At 36.8% G+C, this 27,810-nt stretch overlaps 1 protein-coding gene across 1 annotated transcript; it reads left to right on the forward strand.

The window, feature by feature from the left end:
• The first annotated feature begins 1 nt into the window (after window position 1).
• Window positions 2–27,810, forward strand: LOC134539229 (uncharacterized). Its single transcript, XM_063381023.1, has 4 exons — window positions 2–168; window positions 324–476; window positions 16,291–16,444; window positions 26,818–27,810. The coding sequence occupies exons 1-4, from the start codon at window positions 111–113 to the stop codon at window positions 26,951–26,953; spliced, it is 501 nt and encodes a 166-aa protein (XP_063237093.1). The 5' UTR covers window positions 2–110; the 3' UTR covers window positions 26,954–27,810.

A 27,810-nucleotide genomic window follows, 5' to 3' on the forward strand; every position in this document is an offset into this window, starting at 1 on the left:
GAACCCACCCTGTGCGTGAAAACATTATTTTAAATTGTCGTTGTTGTTTATACTGTTTGACTAACGTTAATTGTAATTGAGTACCCTTCTGTTCTTAATTGATCAAGAAAATGAACTCAAGGAAGATTCTAATTTTCTATGCTTCTCTATTCCAGTCTATATATTTTGGTAAGTTAATTTTTTTTATAGAAAAATACCTTTTGATGCAGTTTGTGATAGGGCGTGGTTTCATTAACCTAACAAATTACTGATAATTTTTTAGTTACTTAAAATTATTGTTGTCGTGTATTGTTATAATTGTATACTGATTCATTTTTTTTTAGCCTTGGGTGGCTGGAATCCAATCAAGTTATACTGTTACCGTTGCGTGTCGACGCATCCCGGTTGTGGAACACCTTTCAACTGGCTCTGGTACTGGGGTGAAATTTGCCCGGAAGCAAATGACAAATGTGTCAAATTAATTGAAAGGAAAGGAGGTATAGTATACAAAGGTTTTGGTGATTTTTGTATAAAAAATAACATTTTATCGTATTGTTAAAGATATAATTTTTACTTTATAGCATAAGAAAGGGGTACATCTTTAAAAAGAAAATAATTCCTTAATATTTATAAAATCGTTCTTTGAAACATTGTGGAAAATATGTGTACATTGTGGCGTTTTCGGAAATCAATAATGAAATTTTAAAATGCATATTTCAAACACAAAAGACATTCCTCTATATATCCTAAAATAGCATCTTTAAATTCAGATTTGTTTTTAGGAAATCACAATTCAGCTAACATTACAATACCTATGCATTGACGCACCTTTTCTTTAACATTCTTATACATGGAGGATCACAGGATTGGCAAAAGTAAATTTCACAAAAAAATAAATCAGAAAACATGGTTTTCACATACTACACACATCCCTAAATTTATCCTGAACGAATGGTTACTTAATTCTTACTAGTTTGTAAAAAATAATAGTTTATAGCTTACATTACTATATCAGCAACAGACATCACGGCTTCAGGGAACTAAAAGTAAATAAAAACGGAAAATATATTTTTCAAGTACTAGAGATGTCCTTAATTGTACACCGAAAAGTTTTTTTTTAAATTCCTACTGGTTCTTGAAGAATAACAGATTAAAGCTTACATTACAATACTTAGGTATATTTTCACACTGCCGCCATCATTCATTGTTTACCCACATCATGTATCTCTTTGTTTAGCACAACTGTAGCCAAATATGGAGAATTAAAAATACACTAATTCTTCCGTTTCATATTATATTGAAGTTTATCCCTGGATCATGAAGGCTTGATCTTGTGGTATATGATGCTTGCTGTTTTAATTAATTACATTGAAAGATCCTGATGGCATGATCCTGTAGGCTTGATCCTGCAGTACATGATGATTGCTGTTTTAATTCAGTACGTCAGAAGATCCTGTACATAAAAAAATATTGCCATGTAATAATGAATTATGTTCATGATAAAAAGGTTTTTTTTTTGTCAACATACAATCATAATTCTTTCTTATTTAACAATTTCTTTTATGTGCAAGATCTGACGTACTGAACTAAAACAGCAAGCATCTTGTACCACAGGATCAAGCCAACAGGATCATGCCATCAGGATCACGCCTTCAGGAACCAGGGATAAACTTGGAAACATGCAAAACCAGCCATAACAAACACAGAACATACAACGGCTGTAATCAAAGAATTCCTTGGAAAAACTGCAAAATTCAATGTGTCAGCTACTTCAGTGCACAGCACGTATTCCTCACGACGTTAACAATTCAAGTCAAATTTTAGGCTCCCATTAGACTCATTCGTTACAACGTTACTTAAAATAGTACATACTTTAAATGCAATGTAACAAAACAAACATTTTGTAATACAATTACATATTTATTCGGTAAATATGTAGAGTAGCGGTATATGCGAAAAAAATGCTAAAAATCTGAAATTACTTTTATTATATGCTCTTTCACTTCCTCTTTTCATTAAAACCGGCGGAGATGAAGAAATTCCAAATACTTTAGGAGATATCAAATTTTTTAATTTTGCAATTCTATACCTGTGCAATCATTTGACCGTTGTCATTTTTGTTATTTTGCCGTGTGTTCGTGAATGTGTAATTAATTAAAATGGTCGATTAGGTCAGGTCAGTTACATTATTAATACTTTCAAACTAAGCGGACATTAAAAATAATGTGAATTAATTTTATTGGCTGTTTAGTTTTAAAATATTTATAATGTAACTGACCCGACCAAATAAACCGGGACAAAGGATGAACAGTAGGAACTAAAATGGTCGATTAGGTCAGGTCAGTTACATTATAAATACTTTCAAACTAAGCTGACATTAAAAATAATGTGAATTTTTTTAATGGCTGTTTAGTTTTAAAATGTTTATAATGTAACTGACCTGACCAAACAAACTGGGACAAAGGAAGAACAGTAGGAACTGAAGTAATTGTTTTTTTACTTATTACTTGCGCTACAATAAATGAATAAATAATCACGTATTGGTTCATTTGAATACTGGCCAATCACGGAACTATCACGTGACAAAATTCTCCACTAAAAAAAAATGATAGATACTCGTAAACAAGAAACAATTATCAGTGTCGCATGAATACACAGGTATTGTGATGAAAATTTAAAAAATTCGATATCTCCTAAAGTATTTGGAATTTCTTATCTCCGCCGGTTTTAATGAAAAGAGGAAGTGAAAGGGCATATAATAAAAGTAATTTCTGATTTTTAGCATATTTTTTCGCAAATACCGCTACTCTACATATTTACCATTTATTCTAATAAAACAACAGTACAAGCATTAAAAATTCCTTACAACTGCAATACAGTCGTTATTTAAACAAATTTCATTATTGCAACACCACCTACATTGACTAAAGTTCTCCAAAAAAAAAAAAAAACACACAGGTAAAGATAAACAATGAATGTTGGCAATTGCATTAATACACAGGTATTGTAATGTAAGCTGTTAACTGTTATTTTTTCACAAACCAGTAGGAATAAAGAAACCTTGCAGGGTTAATTCAGGAACACCTCTAGTATATGGAAAACATATATTCCTATTTATCACTGGTAAATAATGTATGGTGGCGGTATCATCGTAAAAGCACAGGCATAGTATTGTAAGATATAAAAACTTAATTTTTTCACAAACTAGTAGGAATTACGAAACCATCCCTTGGGAGTAAATTTAAGGATTTTTGTAGTTGTGAAATCCACATTTTCAGATTTTTTCTCCATTATAAATAGCAGTGACATCCAATAACCATAAATATTACAAATTTTGTTATAGGTATTTTTTTTATAGTAGGCAGTTGAAAGGAAGATCCCTGTCTGTCAGATTTATCTGCATCACTGCTTATTTTGACTTAATAAAATAAAAACCAGGACGTACTTTGCCTTACCTGCGTCTAATTACTTGGGCCATTGTTATCCCAAGCTGCTGAGCGATGAGACACCTGGGCGGCCGGATAAAGCCAGCGGATAGAGCTAACTTCAGAACAGTTAATGTAAGCTATATATAAATATTGTGATTTCTCAGAAACGAGTAGGAATTTATCAACACTGTTTTCAGGGTAAATACACAAACGTCTCTAATGTTTGAAAAAGTATTTTCGGAATTTTATTATTCATTTCCGGAAAAATCATGACATAAGAATTTTATCATATTGCGATGTTTCAAGTTGTTTACCATTTTAATAGTTTTTTAGTCAAGTTTAGGTTAGTTAATTTTAAGGCACTGTTACGAGTAGGAAAACAGGTCTGGAAAGTATAGCTAGAAAAAATAAATACAGTTTATTTATTAGCTTACTTATTCGTTAAGTTATAACAAGTAAATTGTAGGTTAACCTGCATGTTTTCCTCCTTCTTTGATTCCATTATCATATTGCTGTCCTTCAGTTTCCTCCCATGATTCAGTCAGTCATGTTTGACATGCCACCATTCTAGACATGTGGAGTATTGTGGACAATCTCTTGTTCTCTGAACCGGTAGAGTCTTCTTCTTTCTTCGGCTTCCCCCCTCCCACGATTCCGGCAGTCACGCTAGACATGCTCCGTTTTTGAAATGTGAAGTATGGTAGAAAAAATCCAGGCCTCTAAAGCTGTGAACCATTCAACAGCTTTCTTAATGCCCCGAGGATATTTCCTTCTTTAGAACTGGAACTGGCATTCACATTGTGGTAAGGCTCTTTTACAGTTTGCTCATGTTCCTTGAAGCAGTGTAGGCACCTTCAGTTTATAGGGTGTGAACAAGAGGATCATAGCTCGTCTTGTGGTGCGCCAAACAAAGTGTTTGCTGGATCTCTGCATCTCTGAGTCTACTAGTAGCCAGCTGTTGTCTTAACTCTGCAGGGGTCTCCAGGTAAGCAAGGTGCACAAGCCTCTGCGTCAGCCTCAAATTCCTGAAGTGTTTCTGAGCAGTCCTGTACACCTGCCCATATGTCTGTTGCCACACCATAGCGCAAGAGCTTCGACTAACACAGCATAGTTCTTCTGGTACGGAATTTCTATGGTCTGAACCAGCTCATTGAAGAGCCTAAATTAGTGCTGAGGCGCTTTCTTCCTCGCTCCAGCCATTTACCTCTGCAGCTGCCTTAAACTTTCACCTGTATACTCCCCATGAAGAGCTTGGTCATTGAAGGTGGGTGGCTTGAATTTTGGGTGACCATTGCTAGCGCCTCATACCTTAGCTTCCCCAGACACACTCTTCCGATTTGGAGCAACAGTTGCTTCTTTAATCATCTGACAGACTTCTTGGTTACAGCTTCTGTACACTGTTAGTTGCCTGTTCAAGCTGCATTAGCTGTCGTGCCACTATCTGTTTATTGTAATACCCCAAGTGTCTTAAAGAATAATTAAATAATAAGGTAAAAAGATATGGAAACTTTGATAACTGAGGCCCTCAATATATAACTATAAAAGTCAACAACAGAGGCGACACTAGGAGCAAACAAAGAAAATTTAGAGACTCCCTACGAATACTTGGGAGTAAAAGGATCGTTATTATATATTAAATAAATAAAAACAACTGTTACGTCTATAGACTTCCTTATTTTATTAATCATTGTTCTTTTTTTTTATAGATTAAATTTTCCTTAGTAAAGGCTGTTTTTCATTGATAAGTGATCTTATTTACATAACTCACAATTACACTTATTATATGATATTCCTTAACGTTATTTACGATAGGGCCGGCCCTGAATGTATAACAAAAATTAAAATATTTAAAAACAAGAATGAAATTAACATTGGTAACTTTAAAGGTTGTAAATATAGTCCTTCCAAAACATAATATAAATTTCTTCTCCTCGAACTGCTTTTTACTGTCCGCTGTCTTAACTGGGTTACACTATTTTTGAGTTCGTGAATAAAAAGATAGAATTATGCGGGTATCACCCGGGGCTGTAGGTAGACGGTGATTGAGGTAGTAGGCCTAAAGATGTTGTATTCTGCGCAGGAACCGACTCCAGAGGTTCTGGCAGAGGATTTTGGCTGCCCCAAACTTGGAACCCTGTCTGAAACAAAAGTCAAAATTCCAAAGAATTAGACCTGTTTCCAGACAGTATGCTTAAATGGCGCAAGAGGCCAATAGAGGGAAAATTAAAGGGGGGGATGACGTCAAGACTTACCAAAACAGGGTGTTGGTCCTGGCGCTCAGGATAGGGCGTCTCGTCTCCGCAAACTCGAACCACAATTCGCGGTAGCCACGGAAGTCATCACGAATAATTAGAAAATAATTTATATAAAAATACTAAGTTTCTCTACTTTCAAATAAACTACTGACTGGTTAATAATTTTAGCTAGGGACTCCATCCCTCTAGTCTGAGAAGACTACATAATATACGATGTCGATGATTCGCCGAAGATCGCAGATACAAACGGTACCAGTCAGTCAGGAGGCGCGCACCGAAGTAAGTTCAGCGCGGGATATCACCAGAATATCATAAGCGCGGGATCCCTAGAGAATGGGAGGGGGGTTAGGCTCTGAGCCGAAAATTACCGAGTCCACCCGAAGGTGTCCGGCATAAAAAAATTAGATCTTACTGGAGTGACTGCGCGACTGCGGCGCTATCTTTTGGTGGCGAGCAGAAGTACTAATAAATCGACTTGTGGCCGACGAGTGTGTCAAGCTAGGGGGTTAATGGAGTAACCAGTGGTGCCACCTAGCGGCCTGAGACATAAGGAGGGGAAAGGTTGTCGTTACCTCCGCGCGAGCGCGGTAGTGTCGGCGCTGCCGACGCCTCACAAGTGGCATTAGTTACCACAGCCGTCGCTAGGTGTCGCTAAAGTCCAGAATCGTAACTGCGGCTGTCAAGCCTGAGATGGCCTTGACTTCGGTTAACGTACCCGTGCGGTCGTCGCCCCTAGCCACACTTCTGAGAAGAAAGTGGTGGGTGAGCAGGAGGAGGAGGATGGCTTCAAAAAATGCATGGTCTGTGGGACACAAGGCCCACGGGATCCTCCTGTCGTGTCTTGCTGCTAGTGAACCTTATACCGATTCGTGACAGAGTTAGCAGGGCTCAGCACTGCTTCACAAGCTGCTGTAGGCAAAAGTAGACCCGCGAAGAAATAAAGTTACCGGCCCCGACGTGCCTGGAGGCGGGAGAAATATTAGCCAGCATGCTAGCCTAGCATGAGGCTGGGAAAGAAAATCAGCTCGCCTCTGAGAACAGAGGCTGAGGGCCTGGCCGTAAAGAAAATAAGATGAGAAAAAAAAATAAAATTTCCAAAAATATTTAAGATTACAAAATTTTTAAATAAAACGTGCCTAAATACCTAATACACGGCACATACTCCCCCGCGTTAAAGCGGAGCTTAGGGGAAAGCAAAAATAAAAACCAAAAACTTCAGTAGGACGAGTTACCAGGTTCGCCTGTATCCTACTACTAACATGCTAAAACACAAAAAAAAAATATTAAACACTCTTATGAACTAATGTGCACATTATTAATGACTAACATGATTAAACTCATTATCTTAAATAAAATTATTAACTTAAGTGGCCACTTAAACTAACACCTTATATTAAGTTTTCTTACAAACTAGTACCATGGATTTTTATTGTTACTTAATGTTACTACCTAGGTTTTGTATTCTTCAGTTAAACTCCTTATTGAGTCTTACATATATATATCTGGCATGCCAAGGCTTAGAGAAAGTAATCGCTCCTATTTTAAATTCGGATGCGCTTTCTTAAGGTGGGAGATGTGCGCTCGTGTCACATACTCTCCGGAACTGGGGTCGGCTAGACTCACAGTCACTGGGGTTAGAAATCGTTGGATCTGTAATGGTACAGTCCAGCGATACGATAACTTGGCCGATCGCTTATTGATGGCCTTACTCTGCGGGTGTGCTTTGCACATTACCGTGTCACCTACCGTGTAGGGGTTAGGGGAGCGGTACTTATTGTACCTTATCTGACTTGTTTGGTGAGCCAAATTTAAATTCCTACGCGCCTTTCTCCAAATCTCCGTGATGTCCTTGGGATCATCCGGCAGTAGGTCTTCGAGAGACCAAAGATTGGAAAGGGGTGTGTTGGGCTTATAAGTAAACATAATCTCAAATGGGGTGGATTTGTGTCCTTCATGTCGGGCATAATTAAATGCCATCTGTAACCACACCAAATTACTGTCCCATTTTTCCTGCGCATTCGCGTGGAACGCTATGAGCGCCGAACGAAGATTTCTATTAAATCTCTCCGCGTGCGAGGGTTTAGGGTAATATGGCGATGTCGTCACATGCTGTATACCATGCGAGAAACACATGTTCTTGAAAGTTCTGGATGTAAACTGTGTTCCGTTGTCGGATACAATTATGTTCGGTAATCCTGAAGTTTTAAAAATGTGATTTTGTAATGCACGCACAGTGGTGTCAGCTGTAGCCTTACGGAGTGGGATAAGCCAAACAAACTTCGAAAAAGCATCTATGCCCACAAGAAGCATAGAGTGTCCGGATTTGGATCGAGGAAATGGCCCTACAAAATCAATAAAAAGTTTTTGCATAGGTCTTTCGGCTACTTCTGAGGCAAGAAAACCGTACTGTGTATTTTGTGCAGGTTTACTTAATGCACATAGCTTACATAACTTAACTCGCTGTGTAATGTCCCGGTGCATTCCTTCCCAAATAAAATGGCGTCGGATACCTTGAATGGTCTTATAAATGCCTAAATGGGCACCGAGAGGTGAACTATGGTAATATGTGAAAATCATATCACGCAGGTTTTGTGGAAGAACAATTTTAAAGTGCCTTGACTGTTGTGTACGTTTTTGTAGGAGACCTTTAGCTAACTTATAAAATTTCGGAGCTGTACCAGTTTTAACTTGTTCAATTATTTTTGCCAAATATGGGTCGGCTTGTTGATGTGTTTGTATGTCCTGAAAAGCTAAGGGGAAATCGGTTAGGAGTGCCTGACACGAAATCTGAGGTTCCTCCTGAGATATTGTTTCGGAGGGGTTCTCGAACATTCGAGAAAGTGTGTCAGCCACAATGTTTTGAGTACCGCGAATATGTTGAATATTAAATTTGAGAGAAGAAATTTTGGTGATCCATCTTCCAAGTTTTCCTAATTGTTTAGGGTGAGCTAACAGCCAGGCGAGTGCCTGATTATCAGTTTCCAATAGAAATTCCCTATGTTCCAGAAACTGTCGGAATTTATCAATACCAAAAACTACTGCTAAACATTCCAATTCATACACCGAAGATGCTTTCCTTTCCTGAAAAGTTAATGTACGTGAGGCAAAGGCAATGGGTTGCCTGGCACCATCTATTTCCTGAGACAATACTGCCCCTATAGCAACACTTGAGGCGTCTGTTTGTAAAATAAAGGGTTTACTAAAATCTGCCATGCGCAGAACAGGTGGATTCGCTATAGCTTCTTTCAAGAAATTAAATGCCTTGTCTTGTTCAGGACCCCAAATATATTGTGTATTTTTCTTACGTAATGCATTCAAAGGTGCCGCATGCTCGGCGAAATTTGGTATGTATTTGGCATAAAAATTAGCCATTCCAATAAAACGAGCTATGCCCTTTGTGTCTTTAGGTGGTTTGAATTCCCTGATCGCCTGTGTTCGTTCTGGATCAATTGTAACATCTTTGTGTGATACCAAATGTCCAAGAAAAGATATTTCGGAAGCAGCAAATTTTACCTTTTTTGTATTTACAGTGAGGCCTGCCTTGCGCAGTCTTTCAAGGACAAGCGTCAGATGCTGGATGTGTTCCTCAAAACTTTCTGAATAAATTACAAGATCATCTAAATAATTGTAAACAAATTTAAATTTAAAATCTCCTACTACTTGTTCAAGAAGTCGTGTGAGTACTTGAGCACCTGTGGCTAAGCCAAAAGGTACCACATTATACTGGTAAAGATTCCAAGGTACGCAAAATGCGGTAATAGGTTTTGAGTCTTGCATGAGTGGGATCTGATGGTACGCCGAATTGAGATCGAACACACTGAAATACCTGGCCTTACTAAACCAATAAAAGGCCGAGTTCAAATCTGGGAGGGGTGTTTGCGGTATTTTAATCTGTTTGTTCAGTTTCCGATAATCAGTGACGAAACGTTGTTCCGTGCCCTTAGGCACTAGAAATGCAGGTGAACTGAAAGGAGAATTAGAAGGTTCTATTACCTTATTATCTAACATTTTCTGTACGTGTTTTCTCATAATTTCCATTTTAGGACCTAAAAGTTGATAAGGGTGACTTTTGACTGGCGTGGTATCAGTCAATTCAATTTGATATTCAATTAGGTTAGTTCAACCTAATTTCTTAGTTAGCACATCTGAAAATTCATTACACAAATCTCGAATAGCAACTTGTTTACTGGGCTCGAGATGATCCAGGAACAAAGAATTTCTCTCGTCAGTGTTGGTAGAAACATTAGTAACTTGTCCTGACATTTTATTTTCAGGTTCCACGAATGATATGACAAGATTTTTATTAAATTTAAATACAAAACTTCCTGCTTGTAGATCAATCAAAATACCTGTTTTTGCGATGAAGTCGGAGCCTAGAATAAGCTGCGTGGCTAAGTTTTCTGCCACAAGAAAAGGGAAATTCCAAGTGAATAATTCTATCCTGATTTTCACTATAGCCACTTTGGATATACTAATTGGTTCGTCCGCTGCAGTAAAACAGCGCACATCCGTGACTTCTGTTTTCAGAACCTGCTTGTTCTTCTGTAATTCCCTAAACAAATCACCTGAAATAAAACTACGAGTAGCTCCTGTATCTATCAGACCAATAATTTGATTTTTACCAAACATTGCTTTAGTGTATGGTAATACAGTTCGGACGTGACCGAAAATGTTGTGACACTTACGTTTTCCTTGGTTAGTCAGGCTAACACATGTTTTGCAAATTCTTGTGAATTTCTCAGAATTTTCTTTATGATTAATTTGCTGTGCTATAATCTTCTGTTTGTGTTTCCTGTTTTTTTCTGTGTATTTCTTTCTTTTATTTTTCTTGTGTTTTTGTTTTCCTGTGTTATGCCTTTTTTGATTTTTGTTTTGTTTTTGTGATTCGTTAGTATGCACATTATGAAAAGAAAAATTCCTCTCGGATGAAGTTTTAGGTGGACCAGGTAGAAATTTGCCTGGCCACCGCCTTACGCGTTTTTTGCCTTGTTGAAATTTGGTTTGAAATTTTTGTGGTTACATTGCTCAATGTAATGTCCTGTTTGCTTGCAATAATTACAGAAAGGTGTTTGTTGTTGTATGTTCTTGTTTGAATTATACTTATTATTTCTGTAGTAGTTTGTTTTCTGTTGTGGGTGGCTATTTTGTTGTTTCGTGTATGGAAAACTATTTGCAGTTTTTGCCTGAGAATCATGCTTATCCACGGACTTCGCTGACCTGTTTCTCTGAGTGTCTGCATATTCGTAACTCATGGCCTGTATACAGAGTTGATCTAGTTCTACAAAACTCCTTGGCCTAGCCTGGAAAACAGCGCGTGAGCGCTCTGCCTGATTTAGTCCGTCTACTATGCAACTAACTATTTCGCTCTCTGATACGCCCAATCTGAGAACCGCCGCGGCTTCTCTGATTGATGCTACATAGTGTGGCAATGCTTCATTACTTCGCTGTAGCCTGTTATACCATTCCAAACGGTAATTTGTCAAAAGTCTGGCAGGTATAAAAAAATTCAAAATTTCTTCGTGGTATTTGTCAAAAGAGTAACTATTTTCTATTGCTTGACTCGTTCTTTCACTCAGTGGTGGTTGGGTGTAGGGAAAAACTATCTCCAACAACTGTTTGTCAGGAATGCCCCCTTTCTGTCTGATTTTAAGTAAGTGCCTTATAAATTCGATTAATTTATCTGGGTCAAGAGCACTTGTTTCGGGAAAACCAACAAGTAATCTCTCGACTGGATGGGCAATTTTCCCATAACAGCTATACTCAGCCGCCCTTGGCGTAACTGGTAATGTTGTTTCTGGTTGATTCTGCGTTGATGGCGGAGGTGGGGGTGAAGGATGTGCAATTTGCGCGGTAGGGATGGTAGGGATCGGAGTTCCTTGCCCGGATGTCAATAAAGAATGAAACAAGAATGAAACTGGGAATATGGATTAAAATATGACTGGTTTGTGGCGAATGGGAAAAACAAATTTTGCTGTGTTAAAGGATGCGGATTTGCAGGCAAGTTGCCGGAAAATGTGACACTGGTGATGGGAGCTGTAGAAACATGCACGCCTGAGGGAATTTGAGTGGTGGCTGCTGGGATGGGAGGGGTTGAAACTGCGAAGAATGATTGAGATGTTGATGAAATGGGTGGAACCTGCCTTGTTTGACACAAAGATACTTGTGTGTCGGGTTGCCTTATTTCCTGGGGAAATTCCGGATTTTCACTCTCTACATTTCCTAGTGTTTCCATTCCTAGGTTTTCTGCCTGGGCAATGTTGGTCCGGAGGTCCTGTTGAGTTTCTAATTGGGCTGCCCTAGCTTTCAATTTAATTTGGAAGGCATTTGTCTGTTGCAGACAACGATTTAGCTCTGTTCGATAAACACCATTGAGCATATCTGCGGAAAGTACCACAAGATTTTCCAGTCGTCTGGTGACATGCTCTAATCGCATAATGTGTCGCTTTACATTGGGCAAATTCTCTTCCACATCTGAATAACTTACAAAAGCAGCTATGTCGTAAAATTTGGAGCAAGCTATGTTGAATTCCTCGAGTATTTCTAAATTTAGATTATGTACTGTAGGTAACTTATCACGTACTGCGGCTCGAAGCCTCTTTCGCAGCTCTTGCGCATTTCCAGAAGTTGGTCAATTACGCAACTGCAACTCGTAACTTAATTCATCTACTAGTAATAGCTCCGGAGTAATCATCCTGTCCGGATTCATAGTATTACACAACACAAAACACTACCCTCTTAAAATTATCTCTTACTTTAAACTTATAAATACACTTAAATATAGCTTATGATTAAAACAATTGCTTTATTGCGTGGGAAGTATGTGCCTTCATAATTTATTATTATTATTACTACGCGCGTCGGGAAATGAACAGTGTACTCGGGTGTAACAAGCTGTCAGGTTAGCTTGCACAACAGGGTACCTACAAGGAACGTCACGTCAGCCGGCAGGACTGACCTTGGCACGCAGCGCCTTTAACTATTGGTGTGGGGGGGAGGGAGTATCTTGTCCAGCGGACACGTCTCTGTTGATAAGCCAAGCGCGCGGGCTGAGTCGCGTGGGTGGGCAGCCAGCTGCCTCTCGGCTCGCGCTCGGATGTAAACACCGAGACCAAAGTGCAGCAAAACTTATGATAATTTTAAAATTCAAGGGTCAATTCAGCTACTACGTGTATCAGCGGACAGTTCACAAATTACTTACTACAAAAAGATTCTAAGTGACAAAAAAATATAAAAAAAAAATTTTTATTCAATTTTTTTTTTTAATTTTTAATTTTAGGTATGACCTTTCAAATTAGGTATGCCTATAGACGTAACCATGCTCTGCTACCATTTTGTAATACCCCTAGTGTCTTAAAGAATAATTAAATAATAAGGTAAAAAGATATGGAAACTTTGATAACTGAGGCCCTCAATATATAACTATAAAAGTCAACAACAGAGGCGACACTAGGAGCAAACAAAGAAAATTTAGAGACTCCCTACGAATACTTGGGAGTAAAAGGATCGTTATTATATATTAAATAAATAAAAACAACTGTTACGTCTATAGACTTCCTTATTTTATTAATCATTGTTCTTTTTTTTTATAGATTAAATTTTCCTTAGTAAAGGCTGTTTTTCATTGATAAGTGATCTTATTTACATAACTCACAATTACACTTATTATATGATATTCCTTAACGTTATTTACGATAGGGCCGGCCCTGAATGTATAACAAAAATTAAAATATTTAAAAACAAGAATGAAATTAACATTGGTAACTTTAAAGGTTGTAAATATAGTCCTTCCAAAACATAATATAAATTTCTTCTCCTCGAACTGCTTTTTACTGTCCGCTGTCTTAACTGGGTTACACTATTTTTGAGTTCGTGAATAAAAAGATAGAATTATGCGGGTATCACCCGGGGCTGTAGGTAGACGGTGATTGAGGTAGTAGGCCTAAAGATGTTGTATTCTGCACAGGAACCGACTCCAGAGGTTCTGGCAGAGGATTTTGGCTGCCCCAAACTTGGAACCCTGTCTGAAACAAAAGTCAAAATTCCAAAGAATTAGACCTGTTTCCAGACAGTATGCTTAAATGGCGCAAGAGGCCAATAGAGGGAAAATTAAAGGGGGGGATGACGTCAAGACTTACCAAAACAGGGTGTTGGTCCTGGCGCTCAGGATAGGGCGTCTCGTCTCCGCAAACTCGAACCACAATTCGCGGTAGCCACGGAAGTCATCACGAATAATTAGAAAATAATTTATATAAAAATACTAAGTTTCTCTACTTTCAAATAAACTACTGACTGGTTAATAATTTTAGCTAGGGACTCCATCCCTCTAGTCTGAGAAGACTACATAATATACGATGTCGATGATTCGCCGAAGATCGCAGATACAAACGGTACCAGTCAGTCAGGAGGCGCGCACCGAAGTAAGTTCAGCGCGGGATATCACCAGAATATCATAAGCGCGGGATCCCTAGAGAATGGGAGGGGGGTTAGGCTCTGAGCCGAAAATTACCGAGTCCACCCGAAGGTGTCCGGCATAAAAAAATTAGATCTTACTGGAGTGACTGCGCGACTGCGGCGCTATCTTTTGGTGGCGAGCAGAAGTACTAATAAATCGACTTGTGGCCGACGAGTGTGTCAAGCTAGGGGGTTAATGGAGTAACCAGTGGTGCCACCTAGCGGCCTGAGACATAAGGAGGGGAAAGGTTGTCGTTACCTCCGCGCGAGCGCGGTAGTGTCGGCGCTGCCGACGCCTCACAAGTGGCATTAGTTACCACAGCCGTCGCTAGGTGTCGCTAAAGTCCAGAATCGTAACTGCGGCTGTCAAGCCTGAGATGGCCTTGACTTCGGTTAACGTACCCGTGCGGTCGTCGCCCCTAGCCACACTTCTGAGAAGAAAGTGGTGGGTGAGCAGGAGGAGGAGGATGGCTTCAAAAAACGCATGGTCTGTGGGACACAAGGCCCACGGGATCCTCCTGTCGTGTCTTGCTGCTAGTGAACCTTATACCGATTCGTGACAGAGTTAGCAGGGCTCAGCACTGCTTCACAAGCTGCTGTAGGCAAAAGTAGACCCGCGAAGAAATAAAGTTACCGGCCCCGACGTGCCTAGAGGCGGGAGAAATATTAGCCAGAATGCTAGCCTAGCATGAGGCTGGGAAAGAAAATCAGCTCGCCTCTGAGAACAGAGGCTGAGGGCCTGGCCGTAAAGAAAATAAGATGAGAAAAAAAAATAAAATTTCCAAAAATATTTAAGATTACAAAATTTTTAAATAAAACGTGCCTAAATACCTAATACACGGCACATCATGTTCGGCTAGCTGTTGCTCTTGTCGGACAAATTGTTGTTCTTGTTGTTTGAGATGCTGCTCCAAACACTGTACTTTACCTTGAAGCTGAATACTGGTTTCCTAAATTTCTTTATTGCTTCTTGAACAGTCACTAGTTCACTTCGCATATCTTCTTGTGCCCTCTTCATGTCATTAATTTTGGTCTTCTGCATTCTTTACCTCTTCTTGGCTGTTCCAGATTTCACTCTTCATTTAATTTTTCATCACTTGGATGTTATTAATTTTTTCCTGGCTATTCCTCATTTCTTCAGTCCTTTATTTTCATTCATTTCCTCTTGAACACACTCAATTTTTTTCTTTATTTCGGCCAAAAAGCCACATTCTGAATTTTGTTGGCAGCTATCTTCCTCGTCCACATACACTATTAAACTGTCACTATGTCCTATTAACTAGTCCACACTTAAATTTCACCTAGCCTTAACTTCCATTCAAAACTATCTCTAAATTTATTACACTTGACTATCTTTATTACACTCAAAACTAACTACAGTTCTTAACACTGACATTATTTTCAAATAGCTAAATTCTTATATATTTTATATTTTTTTTTATTTTAATTTAAATAACTGAATCCTAAATCTATTAATTAGGGCTATCTGTACTTCTGTCATCAAATGTTATGAGTGGGAAAATAGGTTCGGAAAGGATATACAATTAAATAGCAACAGTAATATTTACACTACATATTTGTTAAGTTATAACAAGTTGTCCACAAATTAATCACTCTTTTATTAAGTCTACAATTCACGCTCCTCACTAACAGTGGCTCTCTCCACTGCTCGTATCTTATTGTGAACACACTGGCTTGCACTGCAGCAATGCACAAAAAATAGATACACAGTTTAAGAAATAGGATCACAATAACAGTATACACAAAAAACGTAAATTTTTTGTAGGCAGTACAAATCTCTATCATGACACGTGCACACAATGATAAAAAGTTACACTGCCATGAGTTAAGTGAAATATTCCAACAATTGTGTGCTCTTCAAAACTCATGGGCATGGATAATTGTTTTATATTAAAAATGGACTTTATAAGTGGCAGGGTAGCACTAAAATAAAACAATGTAATGAACTAATGTGTTTCTAATTTATAGATACTTACTCTGGGCACAAATTTTAATGTAATGTTAAAATTTTTAGTCATTTTGGGATTATGGTTGTTGCAATTTTTTTGGTAGGTCACCAAACAAAAAACTCTCTTGTTTGTTTAGCTGTGCTAATGTTTCTTCCCATCAGTCTTGACGATATCACTGAGTTTAAGAAGTAACCCTGTGCTGTGCAGCGGAGACTGTGATAACCCGGGAATGCCTGAGCTCCCTACGGAGCGTGCGGACAGACATACCCGCGGACCACTACGAAGGCTGCAGACCAGCCGCGACGGACGTCCGCCTGGCCCACTACGTCAACAACTCCATCAAGGAGCTGGACGTGAAGAGGTGTGTTCACGTGGGTCAACATAGTCGCCAAAATATCCATCAGGATTTAGGGAGGAGACGCCTTAATGCATGTGCCATGCCCCCAATGATACCCAAAACATTAACGATATTGCTTATTTGTGTAGTAAATAATTTATTGTAAATGCAGGACTGTTATTGTTATTCAAATATGTAAATCAGTCAAGTTATGTGGTTTGATTTAGCTTTTATATTTTAAATTCTAAAATATTGTGTAATTATATTTAAAACCCACAAAATTGCTAATGTTTGTAACATTGTAACAAATCTAAACCAGCTGTTACTGCCCTTGTGTAAGTTAAAGAGAGCTTTATTTTAATTTTGTTATAAAAGCCCTGGAAGATGCTTAGAGTGGGCGAAAAACACTACAGTATACTCAGAGGTACACAGGCGAGAAACATTAAAAAAGGAAACTAACTTTTAATAACAGGAAGTAGAAAATGAATTATATTTGAAGAAATAAATAAACGAAGATGTTTGCTTAAAGCTTACCCTTTAGGGTTTTCATTATTTTCTCTTGATAATTTCAAAATTCACAAAATTACACAGATCAAAGTTATCGAGGCCCCTGCCGTCAAAACTAATAGATTACAAATTGTAGATTATTAATTGTACAAATCGAAAATTTTCCTTTGACCACTTAAGACGTGTGATGAGGTGTTAAATACATTATATACTGCAATTCTGATCATAAACCATTTTTCTAAAATCACTCAATCTTACCAACTTTGAAGGTTGAACTGCCTCACAATTGCAAAAATTTGCATTTTCATAATTTTTTTTTTCAGAGTGTAGCCAGAATATGTTGGGCTTCAAAATATTTTTGGAAGTACTTATGTAATAGTAGTGTAAACATAAATCATTCGAAGTGTGAGACACTGCTACTTTTTTTTTTTTTTTTTACAAGCTTGTAAAAATGAGTTTTTTCATATTTTTGCTTACTTTACGGCTTAATATATCTGGTGTGTATGTTGTAATGTTTTAAATTATTTATCATTACTACTCTATTCACCATATAAATGTATTATTATCTGCAGAATGTTTAAAAAGGATCAAATATTATTATCTGTCATTATAGGACCATACACTTATATTCATAAGTTTGTAATGAATATTTTTGTAAACATATCACAATATTACCTTACTATACCCTACATAAAAATATTTTAAAATCGTGTGGACGGTTGGTTTTCGTATTTTTATCTTTATTAGTTTTACCTGTATCCTCCATAATTACATCCAATTTCCTATAAAATACCCATTTGGGTTTAAAGTTGTAGTTAAAGTATAGTTACGACTGCTTAAAGCTTTCAGGCTTTGAACACATTTGCATTATAACAGTAAGCATAAGTAATTTTTAAAGAAAACTGAAAATGAAATCAGTTGCCATTTAAGTACAATTTATGTATAACGGGTGTTTTTTTTTTTTTAATTTTAAATTTGTGAAACCCTGAGGACATGCATTTAGTAACACTAAAAATAAATAGTGCAAGACCTGGTTTTAGTTTGAACATACAGCATAGTGCTAAGACAGAGCTCAGTGTCATACTATAACCTAGCAAAACTTTTTTTCGAGACACATTTGTAAAAAGTACAATAACCAATATTCTTTAATTTTAGCAACTTCTACCTATATTTCATCTCAGCTCATCATGCCGAACAACACACAATTGTATAATTATTGTAATTTTAAAACTTCATTATGCTGACACTGAGTTAACATTAATAATCCTCGAAAAAGCACAAAATATAGGTTTTAAAGTTTCAAATTATTCCATAATTGAACAAAACCCTTTATATAATAGTGTTAAAGTGGTAAAAAAAAAATTAAATTTAAAAATACTCATACTGTAAAAAAAAAAAAAAGGAAACAATACCACCTCACATTGTTCTCTAAAATACATTGTACATCAGTAAAATTATATAATTATAGGAACATTTAAAAGCATCTTTATTGAAGTGTAAATAATTTAATTTTCACCAAATAATACATCATGTACATGATATGTGTTCCAGGTAATTCAAAACCATGTCGTTGCATATAAAAACACATTGTACAAATGCATTGAATTGGGTCTCAAGGTGGGCGTGGCAAGGCTTGGCGAATGCTTCACCTCCCAGCCTGCAGAAGTGCTGGAAGGACTCCTCCCTACTCCTTGGTTTCGATAAAGTCAAGAATTTCAAAAAAAAAAATTTGAGTCTGTATAATATCCTGTTTGCATATGGTTTTGCAAATATCGATCATTCAAGATAAACAGGGTGCTTACATTCTGGAAGTTCTTGAACAGTCAGGAAATTTGGAATTGGTCAGGGAAACTCTGGGACTTCATAAATTAAGAGTTTTAAGCTCTATTATGCTTTGATCTTTTGGTATTAATGAATAGGCTTCACTGCGCAAACGCTGGAAGTAAGTAAATTATTATTCCTCATGGGTGACAGCAGATCACAACAATTTCACAATGCCATGATTGTTGACTTCAACATGTAGCAACGGGCTCTTACACTCCCTACTTTTTAAACAATATGATTAAAGATTTATTGTGTTTTTATAGTCGGAGATAATGTATGGTAGGGTTTATTGGTTTATAATGTTAACAACAGCTATTTTCAGTTTCGGAATGTGAGCACTCCCCTTACCTACAGCGAGTGTCCACAACTCCAGCACCCCATTGGGAGCTGCTGCTAATGTGTGTGGCACAAACATGTAGAAAAAAATTACGTTATTCACTAAATCAGCGTACGTTTTCCTGACGTGCTCTCACTACAACTGTGCAGATAATTTTAGCTATACCAATACCAAAGAAAAGCCAAAATTTTAGCAGTGTTACTATAATTATAGGAGTCCAGATAGTAATAGTAGTGACAACTTTCAAATATTTTTGCTGCAATTTTTCTATGAAAAGAATTGCAATAAAATAGTTGTTTCATACATTACTGCAAATACTAGGTCCTCGTGAGTTGAAATACTTGTGTGCCTTAAATATCAACTATGAATACCAATATTGTAATACTTGTAATAATTAATATACAATTTTCTGAAACTATAAATAAATATTAAATTACTATAAACTTTACAAAACATAAAAAGGGAAAAGAATTTAAACATACAGTGTTTTCTCACATAATCGTCGCACATTTTATTATAAAATCAAGTTTGATAAGTAGGGGTGCGATGATTATGCGAAAAAAAAATTTTTGTTAGATAAAGTTATTTATGAAAACAAAACCCATTCATAGAAAGTACGTTTATTTAAAAAGTGAAGTTTAAAAGAGCACGCCAAACAATTTAAATTAATAAGTCGCGCAACAAAAACCTTTCAACTTAAAATAGAAAAACAAGAACTGTGACACAAACGCAAGTCACTTGAATCTGTGACATGAACTAACGCGTAACTATAGTCTCACCACGAAAGAGTGCGGACTATCAACTGTAGTTAACTCAGCACTTGATAGAGAGCGCGCGTTGCATGCATTCGGCGAGATATCGATATCGATATTTCACTACGTACAGGAAGAAATATAACCAAACACAAATGATGCCAACTAGCGCTTTCTACATTATTGTAAATGGTACATCGCGACGATGCAAACATACAGATAAAGGTAATAACATTTAAAAACGTCTTTAAAAGAAAATTTACATGTCAGACAACTTTGTATTTCCATTAATTAAATAAGTAAGTGGTAATGTCAGAATAAATATTAGATTTATACTTGAAAATACGTACATCATTTTATACGGAAAAGATACCTACACAAAGCGCTCGGCATCTAATAGCGGGACCAAAAACAACATGCGATGTTTACGTGAGTTTGTTTATCCCAATTTTGACGGCCTAAAATATAGTTGCGACGATTATGCGATAAGAGGGTATTAAATGGCTACTAAAATAATACCAAATTACTAGCCCGGGCTTCACAAAACAAAGCTACTATTTCTAAAATTCCAGTTCATAGTCAATGTGAGCTAGTGCGCTTTAAACAGATGTTTACTCTCGTAACACACTGTACAGGTGTGATGAAAATTCTACAGATCAACAATTTGCTGAAATGCCTTAAAATAGTAGCCGAAATTGAAGCCAAGTTCAGCAGTTTCACTAAAATGCAGTATTTGTTAATATTGCTCACGCTTGCGAATTTATGTTTCTTCATCGTAAACAACAGTTAGAAAGTGATATTCAATTCACAACACATTTCCAAAAAACGTGCTACAATCTTTAGGCTAGTTAGGCTACTTAAATGATCTCGGGGCATCACTTACTTGTCATGTCCATGGCGAAGACAGTACATCAAACCTCTCTGAAACGACCCCTCACGGTTCCCAGGAATAGGGTCGATAGAGAGGGGGGGTCGCAATAGATGTTTTCTGAAATTTTCAGTTCATTTCAATCCCCCCCCCCCCCCTCCCTTCACAAACCGCTACTCGCTAACCAGCCGTACAATGGCAGGATGCTGTCACTCACAATGCTAGACGGCTTTGCTTTAAACCCACCTCAACCTTCTTGACAAGTCCGTCGCCCTACAGGCCACCTCTAAAGAAAATATGTGTTAGTTTACATGTACGTTTTCTGCTTTCCGTAGTTAAATACACTAGAACCCTGGATTTAACGAAGCAGTGATTTTACGAATACATTCTCGGGAACCGTCAAAAAATTGGGCATTTTGACCAAAATGTGAAAATCAGAAGAAGAAGAAGAAAAAAACAAAATGAAAGATCATTAAAATCTGTTAATTTTAACACACCGCGTATTTTTGTCGGCTTTAATACTTCCAATAATGTTCATCTAAGAATAAGAGAAAAATAATGGGACATTTCCTTTAAAAATATGGCAGCTGTAGGTTCTGCAACGCGAGTGGTAGCCCAGGAAACAAAGGTTTCAACCTGTGAAAAATTTGTCAAAAGCTGAATTTTTGTACTGTGGTAGAGTCGACTATGCTTAATAACATACCGAAAGTTTACCGCTGTAGACCTTGTGCGTATCACTGAAAATTTGCAGTTAAGTCCTAGATGACAGCGACTTGCAGCAGTTCATTAAAATGCTTCCCATTTACGCACTTTTTACCGTAGACTCTCGATAGCTATATGAAAATAATCTTAAAGCACTACTACACACATTTATAACGAATAAAGTTCTAAGTGTTTATATTAAATGTAAGAAAAAAAATTTTGATTAATGAAATAAGTTTTTTTACATCAGTCAAGGCAATAAAAAGACAATTCACTTAAACATAAAGGATCTTACGCAAATATTTCTTAAACAAAAGTTGTTGTATAGTTCTTAAGCTTTACAGGGACATATCTATCAAAAGTCTAGCTTAATTTATAGGATCACTAGAGACTCCCGAGCTTATCAATGTCGTCTACGCACTGCGACAGAGTCACAGCCGCAAGCGCTGTGGCCACTCTCACTCCCACGAAATCGAAGATTTTTAATCTTTGTAAAATTTGCTCCTAACTGAAATTTAAAACAGTGGTAACATTCAAGTTTTCTAGCAACATTTGAAATGTTTACCTCCGCAAACCTTGCGCGGAACACCGAAAACGAGAAGTTAAGTCCTAAATAATACTTTATTGACCACTCAACAATATGGCACTCAAACGTAATTATCATAGTATACTTTCAGATTAGCAAACTAAAACTTACTCAAAACATTATTCTCAATGATTAAATTTAAAAACATTTCACTACGTTTGACTAAATATGCTATTTATTCAATAATATTAGAAGTGAGGTGTTATGAAAAAATGGAAATACGTATTACAAACACACGAAGAGCCCGATGTGAAAATATTAAATAAAACTAGTTGCAAAGTTTTTAAACTTTAAATTAGTTTATTTGTTGAGAGCCTGGTACAATGTGTCTGACCGCTAAAGCGATCTGAGCCGCGTAGTGTGTACTACTGCGAGGTTGTCGAAGTAGGTTCAGGTCGGGACGAATTTCGCTGTTAAGAAGCAAAAATTTTTAATACTTGAAAAATTATCCCAAAGCAAATTTTTTTTACAGTAGTATAATGAATATTTCTTAGTAACACGTCAAAAGTTTACTGCCGCAAACCTTGTGCGTCACACCAAAAACGAGCAGTTAAGTCCAAAATGAAAATTTTTTGCAACGATTAACAATAATGGATATTGCAAATGCAGTTTATGGAGTAGACTGACAGTATGGAACCCAAAATAATCTTGAAACATTGCCCTATCTGAGGATAGTGATAAAAAGTTCAAAGTTTAAACATCTTTCTATAAAATAGCAGTTTAAATCATTATAGTTAACGAATTCACTTTCATTCAATTTTAAGGAAATATAAATACATTTTACATAATCTTAAAGAGCCCAACGTGGAAATCGCTTAAAGTAAACATTGTTGAATATTTATTCATCTTTAAATTGGTATATTTTTTAAGTGTTTCATACAATTAGTCTGACCGCTGAAGCGATCTGAGCCGCGTAGTGTGTACTACTGCGAGGTTGTCAAAGTAGGTTCGGGTCGGGACGAATTTCGCTGTTAAGAAACAAAAAGTGCTATAGCCTTAGTGTTCATATAAATAGCTCTACAATCTTTATGAAGGTTAACACTTACCTTGCCCATAAAACTTTGTTTTTCCATCTTGTCTCTGTTCACTTGCACATATCACCGTTTGCAGACCACGACCAACCTGTGTAGTTTTCGACCCGTTAAGAAGAAGCTCATCACAAATAATGCACTTATCACTGGGACCAATAGCGTTATTTTTCGAGACAATATTTATACTGTTTTCAACACAACGAGCCTTCGACAACATTTTGACAGACAGTTTTAATGCACTCGCGATTTCATTCTAAAAAATGCACTTTAATTCGCGTGTATACAGAAAACTTAGTTTTTTCCTCAAACGCCATACTGCTACGGTAATAGGAACATGAATTAACTACAGACAAAATTTTGTTCCGTTTACTATAGTGAAACCAGAGCTAACCGAGAAACGACCGAACTTCCCGGAAAGTTGTGATAAACTGACGATATTGCGCGAGTAGCAGACCCGTACGTGACTACAGAGAAAGGCTATTTTCCTTGACCGTTAGGATTTCTGGGACGAACACCCTCTCACAGCTGGGGTCATAAAATACGGTCAAACTCTTGCAAAAACATCCACCACCGCTCTTTGCCACTAGTAATTCAACGAAGTCAACTAAGCGCAGCACGCCAATAAATTAACTTAGAAAAAAATATATACAAAATATGTAATTCTTTCAATACATTTTACAACATAACTTTTGTTTTATTTATTTTCTGGAAAAAATAATATTATCATACGAATTATGTTATAAAAGTGGCAAACTCAGTATATTTACAGTGTATCGTTTTCTTCAATTGTTATGTAGTAAACTAATTTTATACAATTAAATTTATATATTTTTTATAATATAGGCTACATTAAAATTTTGCATAGTTCTGATCGAAAATATTATAATGTATTATAAATAAAAAAAATAATTATATTTTTTTGGTATTAAAATAATTTTTAATAATAAAATTTTTGTAACAAAATACGAACACACATATATAAAACCAGAGGTCCTCTAGAATTTTGATTTACAAGTTCCAAGCAAAAATTGTTTATTGTTAATTCTATTGTATCAAAAATCATTCATATAAGAAAAAATATGTATATCTCAATAGATGTAACATGAATACACCCTAAAATATGCGTTAACTATATTTTAAGTAATCCCTAAATAAGACCAAGTTTATTGAGTGTCACAGTACGCGTGTTTCAAAGCCCGCCGCCCGTGAAAGATCAGTACGGCCGCAGTACACTGCAACGCTCGGGCAGCTTTAATGAGCCAACTAATTATGCTAGACTCTTTATAAATATACTATCTTAAAGCTAAAAGTATAATTAAAAACATTTATTTAGAAATTTTTTCGCATTAGGCTCTTCAAATCGGTGTAAATCATATTTTTATCTGGGTGGCAAAGATAAAAAAAATATATGTCGTGAATTAATCGCTTTATATCATATCTGAAATATTAAAAATTTAAATTTTTTCTAACATTAAAGGGTGTGTTAGAGTTTCTAGATTTTTTTTGTAAGTTTACGGACAGTTTAAATTAAAAACTGTATAAATGGGTAGCATTTTAATGGACTGATGTAAGTTGCTGTCACCTAGGACTTAAATGCAAATTTTAGGTGATACGCACATGGTCTACAGCGGTAAACTTTCGGTATGTTATTAAGCATAGTCAACTCTACCACTGTACAAAAATTCAGCTTTGAACAAATTTTTCACAGGTTTGTGCCTTTTTAAGTCTTGGCTGGCGGCAGTGGCTTCATGACGCATAAGCTCACCCCTCCCTCCCAGACACACAAACCATCTAGTGTCCTCCCTTATAACACCCCAACTTCGCTCCCCTTTGAAAAACCTTCAGTTTAGAAAATGCTCATTTCACCCTCCCTTCTCCCGTAAAATTGGGCTATTATGAATGGGGTACTAAAGGGGCGAGGGATGGGTCAAAATGTCACTTTTCACACCAAGTTCGAGTTCAGTCATCTCTGGCAAGGAATTTACAAGCTTTCAAACTTAAATATAAATGTATTTTAATAGCAAGGGTCCTATGAAAAGGAATATACTGAATAAAATCAAGCTGCTGTCACCAAAGCATAAAACGGCCCAATGCGTGGTCGCTTCGTTATTGCTTGCGCGAGAGGTGAGACGTGGAATGTTAGAAGAAAGATAAATGCGAGGGAGACAGACGGCAGCCAGTGTGTTTCCTGCGTGGGCAATAAGTGGCGTAGCCTTTTTTTTTATGCTGGGTGAAGCGACCTTTTTCTATCAACCCACGGGAAAAGATAATTGCTTGAGCTGTCAAAATAAACATCGCTGCGGCAGTTAAAACAAGTTGAGGCGGGCGTGCATCCAGTCGGTCGCTGTGTATTGTCAACCGATACCTAGTAATCAAAATCAAGAGAAATCCAGCAGGTAGCTTTCTTTGCCTTAACTGCGTACCACACTAAAAGCTAAACGTAAACACGTTGCTACAAAAACCTTTATCTGCACCCTGCCGGCAAAGGGACGTGGAATGGGGGTTGTTAAGCGCTGACAGCGGTCGACAGGAAGTGGTATCTATTTTTAGATATGCGCTGCCTACGGCAGTACAGCACTCGGCAAGAGAAACGCAGTAAAACACTGCTCACCACAAGAAACTTATTTTCTGTCCGATTTTCTTTGGATTTTCGGCAATTTTTCGCGGTTCCTCGAAATCGGGTTGTAATAGAGAGGTGGTCGCAATAAATGGGGTCGCAACAAAAAGGTTTTACTGTACCTCAATTTAGAATGCGAAATCCTTCACACAGCCCACATTGTACCATGCAGGCGAACAGCAACAGTTCATGCCTGCATTACTGCTTACCACACTGACAACAACCTCCACATCGTACTGTAGCACTCAACTGTGTAACTTCATAACAGCCAATTCACCCATCACAGCTCGAAGTGCAAAAACATACTTCACGCACTTCCTTAGTCTTAGCAAGCTCGCGAAATCTGGCCCGCGTCGTATAATGCTCACCCGTCCGTGGTTAGCCCCGGAGTCTCTTTTGCACACAGTCTGCCTACTTCATGCGCACATTAGCACCGCACCTAAACACGTGACCAAAATACACCTGCTAGAGCCACACGTAAAAATGGGGTTTAAACAATCCACTAACATAAATACCTCCGTAATTATTGGCCATTATTAAAAAAGATTATAATTCTAAACTAACACCTAAAAACTACAAAAAGTTAGATACATTTGATTCATTTCTGCTGAAACTTCTCAAAGTTTCTGGAGACTTTTCATGCTGCCAACCAATAATTTTTATTCTTTAGTATATTACAGTTACCATCTGTTAAATACTTCATTGAAATTTACAACTTATTTAAAAATGATACCTTTAACAACATTGCTAATCAAATGCATTAAAACCAGAATAAAAGTCAAAAGAGTTTAATTAAAAAAAATAATTTAGTAAATTTACAAGGTAACCAGCTGATAGTTGCATAGGGGACCACAGAAAGTATTTGTGTGTAGCAACATGTTTTGATGATAAGAGTACACATTATAGACTGCAAACAACCATTAATTTATGAACATATGGTAAATACCAAACCAGTGGCAGATATACTTATGCTACATTTACACCGTTTTGTGTGTGATTGCGAAAAGACACGGAATGCTCAAGGAATAATTCACTAAATTTTATTTCTGCAATCTTGTAGACACGTTTGTCACTTTGAATCAGAAGAAGCTATAAATAGCCAAAATTCTTGTGTAGTGCTTACGTACTTACAAAGACATTTACAGCACATAACAAGTGTCAATACTGTTTCAGGGACTACTATGATGAGACCACTTGGTGTTTCTGCTATTTCGACAACAGATGCAACTCTGGATCTTCCAACGTGGCAGGTTTTGGTCTTATCTTGGCAGCATTCATTTGGTATCTACATGTGTATTGCGGGATTTAAACAGCTGTTCAGCTGGTGTTTTCCATCTGACTCTGCTGCTGTGAACAGATTTCAACCTTGTTGGCCTGGCATAAAATGTGCAGTGTAGCAGTTGGAGTTCTACTGTCATTCCAGTCCTGAGATTATTTACAGACATTCATGTGTGGGACAAAGTGCCTAGCTGCATTTTTAATTTTTTGGAGTGTACGGGTCCACATAATTATACTGCTACAAATATTTTATGTTAGTGCCATAATTTTTAATATTTACAAGTCAAATATTAAGTAGAAAGCTGTATTTTTGTATGTTTACTGAGAAGTTATTAATTGGAAACAATTTATTTGTAGTATTTTATAAATTGGAAAAAAAATTATTTTAAGTGTTTAAAAAATAATTTTTAAAAATTTTAAGGTTTTTGTAAGTTAATTACATAGACTAGTTAGTATCTATCAATCATTTAATCTTGGACAAAGTTCAAATAAAAGTTAAGAATCCAGAAATAGTTTATGAATTTTAGCTATACAATGGAACCTCACTACTACGAGAGTTGATAATGGTGAGAGAAATCCTCGTAACTACAAGTACTCATAATAACCGAATATAGAAAATTGAAGTCTAAGTTAGATTCTTGAATCTTCCAAAAAAAAATTCTAATTTCACACCATATCTTGGAAACGGTGCACTGTAGTGAAAAAATGCATAGAATTAAAGTTGTAGCAAATTAAATTATGAACAGAGAAGATCTTTAGGATTATTTTTTGTATCTGCAACATTTTTGTTTTAATCAGGAATGAAAATGCAGCGAAGATAACCGCTGTCACCTTCGTCTTGTATGGTCAAGGAGGGGAGGTAAGTGGAGCGGAAAAAGGAAAATAAAA

This window comes from Bacillus rossius, chromosome 15 (genome assembly GCF_032445375.1).
Source record: "Bacillus rossius redtenbacheri isolate Brsri chromosome 15, Brsri_v3, whole genome shotgun sequence".
Classification (NCBI taxonomy): Eukaryota; Metazoa; Arthropoda; class Insecta; order Phasmatodea; family Bacillidae; genus Bacillus; species Bacillus rossius.

Excerpts from the sequence above, each read along its gene's own strand:
- LOC134539229 (XM_063381023.1), top strand. The coding sequence starts at position 111 with ATGAACTCAAGGAAGATTCTAATTTTCTATGCTTCTCTATTCCAGTCT. Across the intron at positions 169-323 it reads ATTCCAGTCTATATATTTTG|CCTTGGGTGGCTGGAATCCA; the intron begins GTAAGTTAATTT and ends ATTTTTTTTTAG. Across the intron at positions 16,445-26,817 it reads AAGGAGCTGGACGTGAAGAG|GGACTACTATGATGAGACCA; the intron begins GTGTGTTCACGT and ends ATACTGTTTCAG.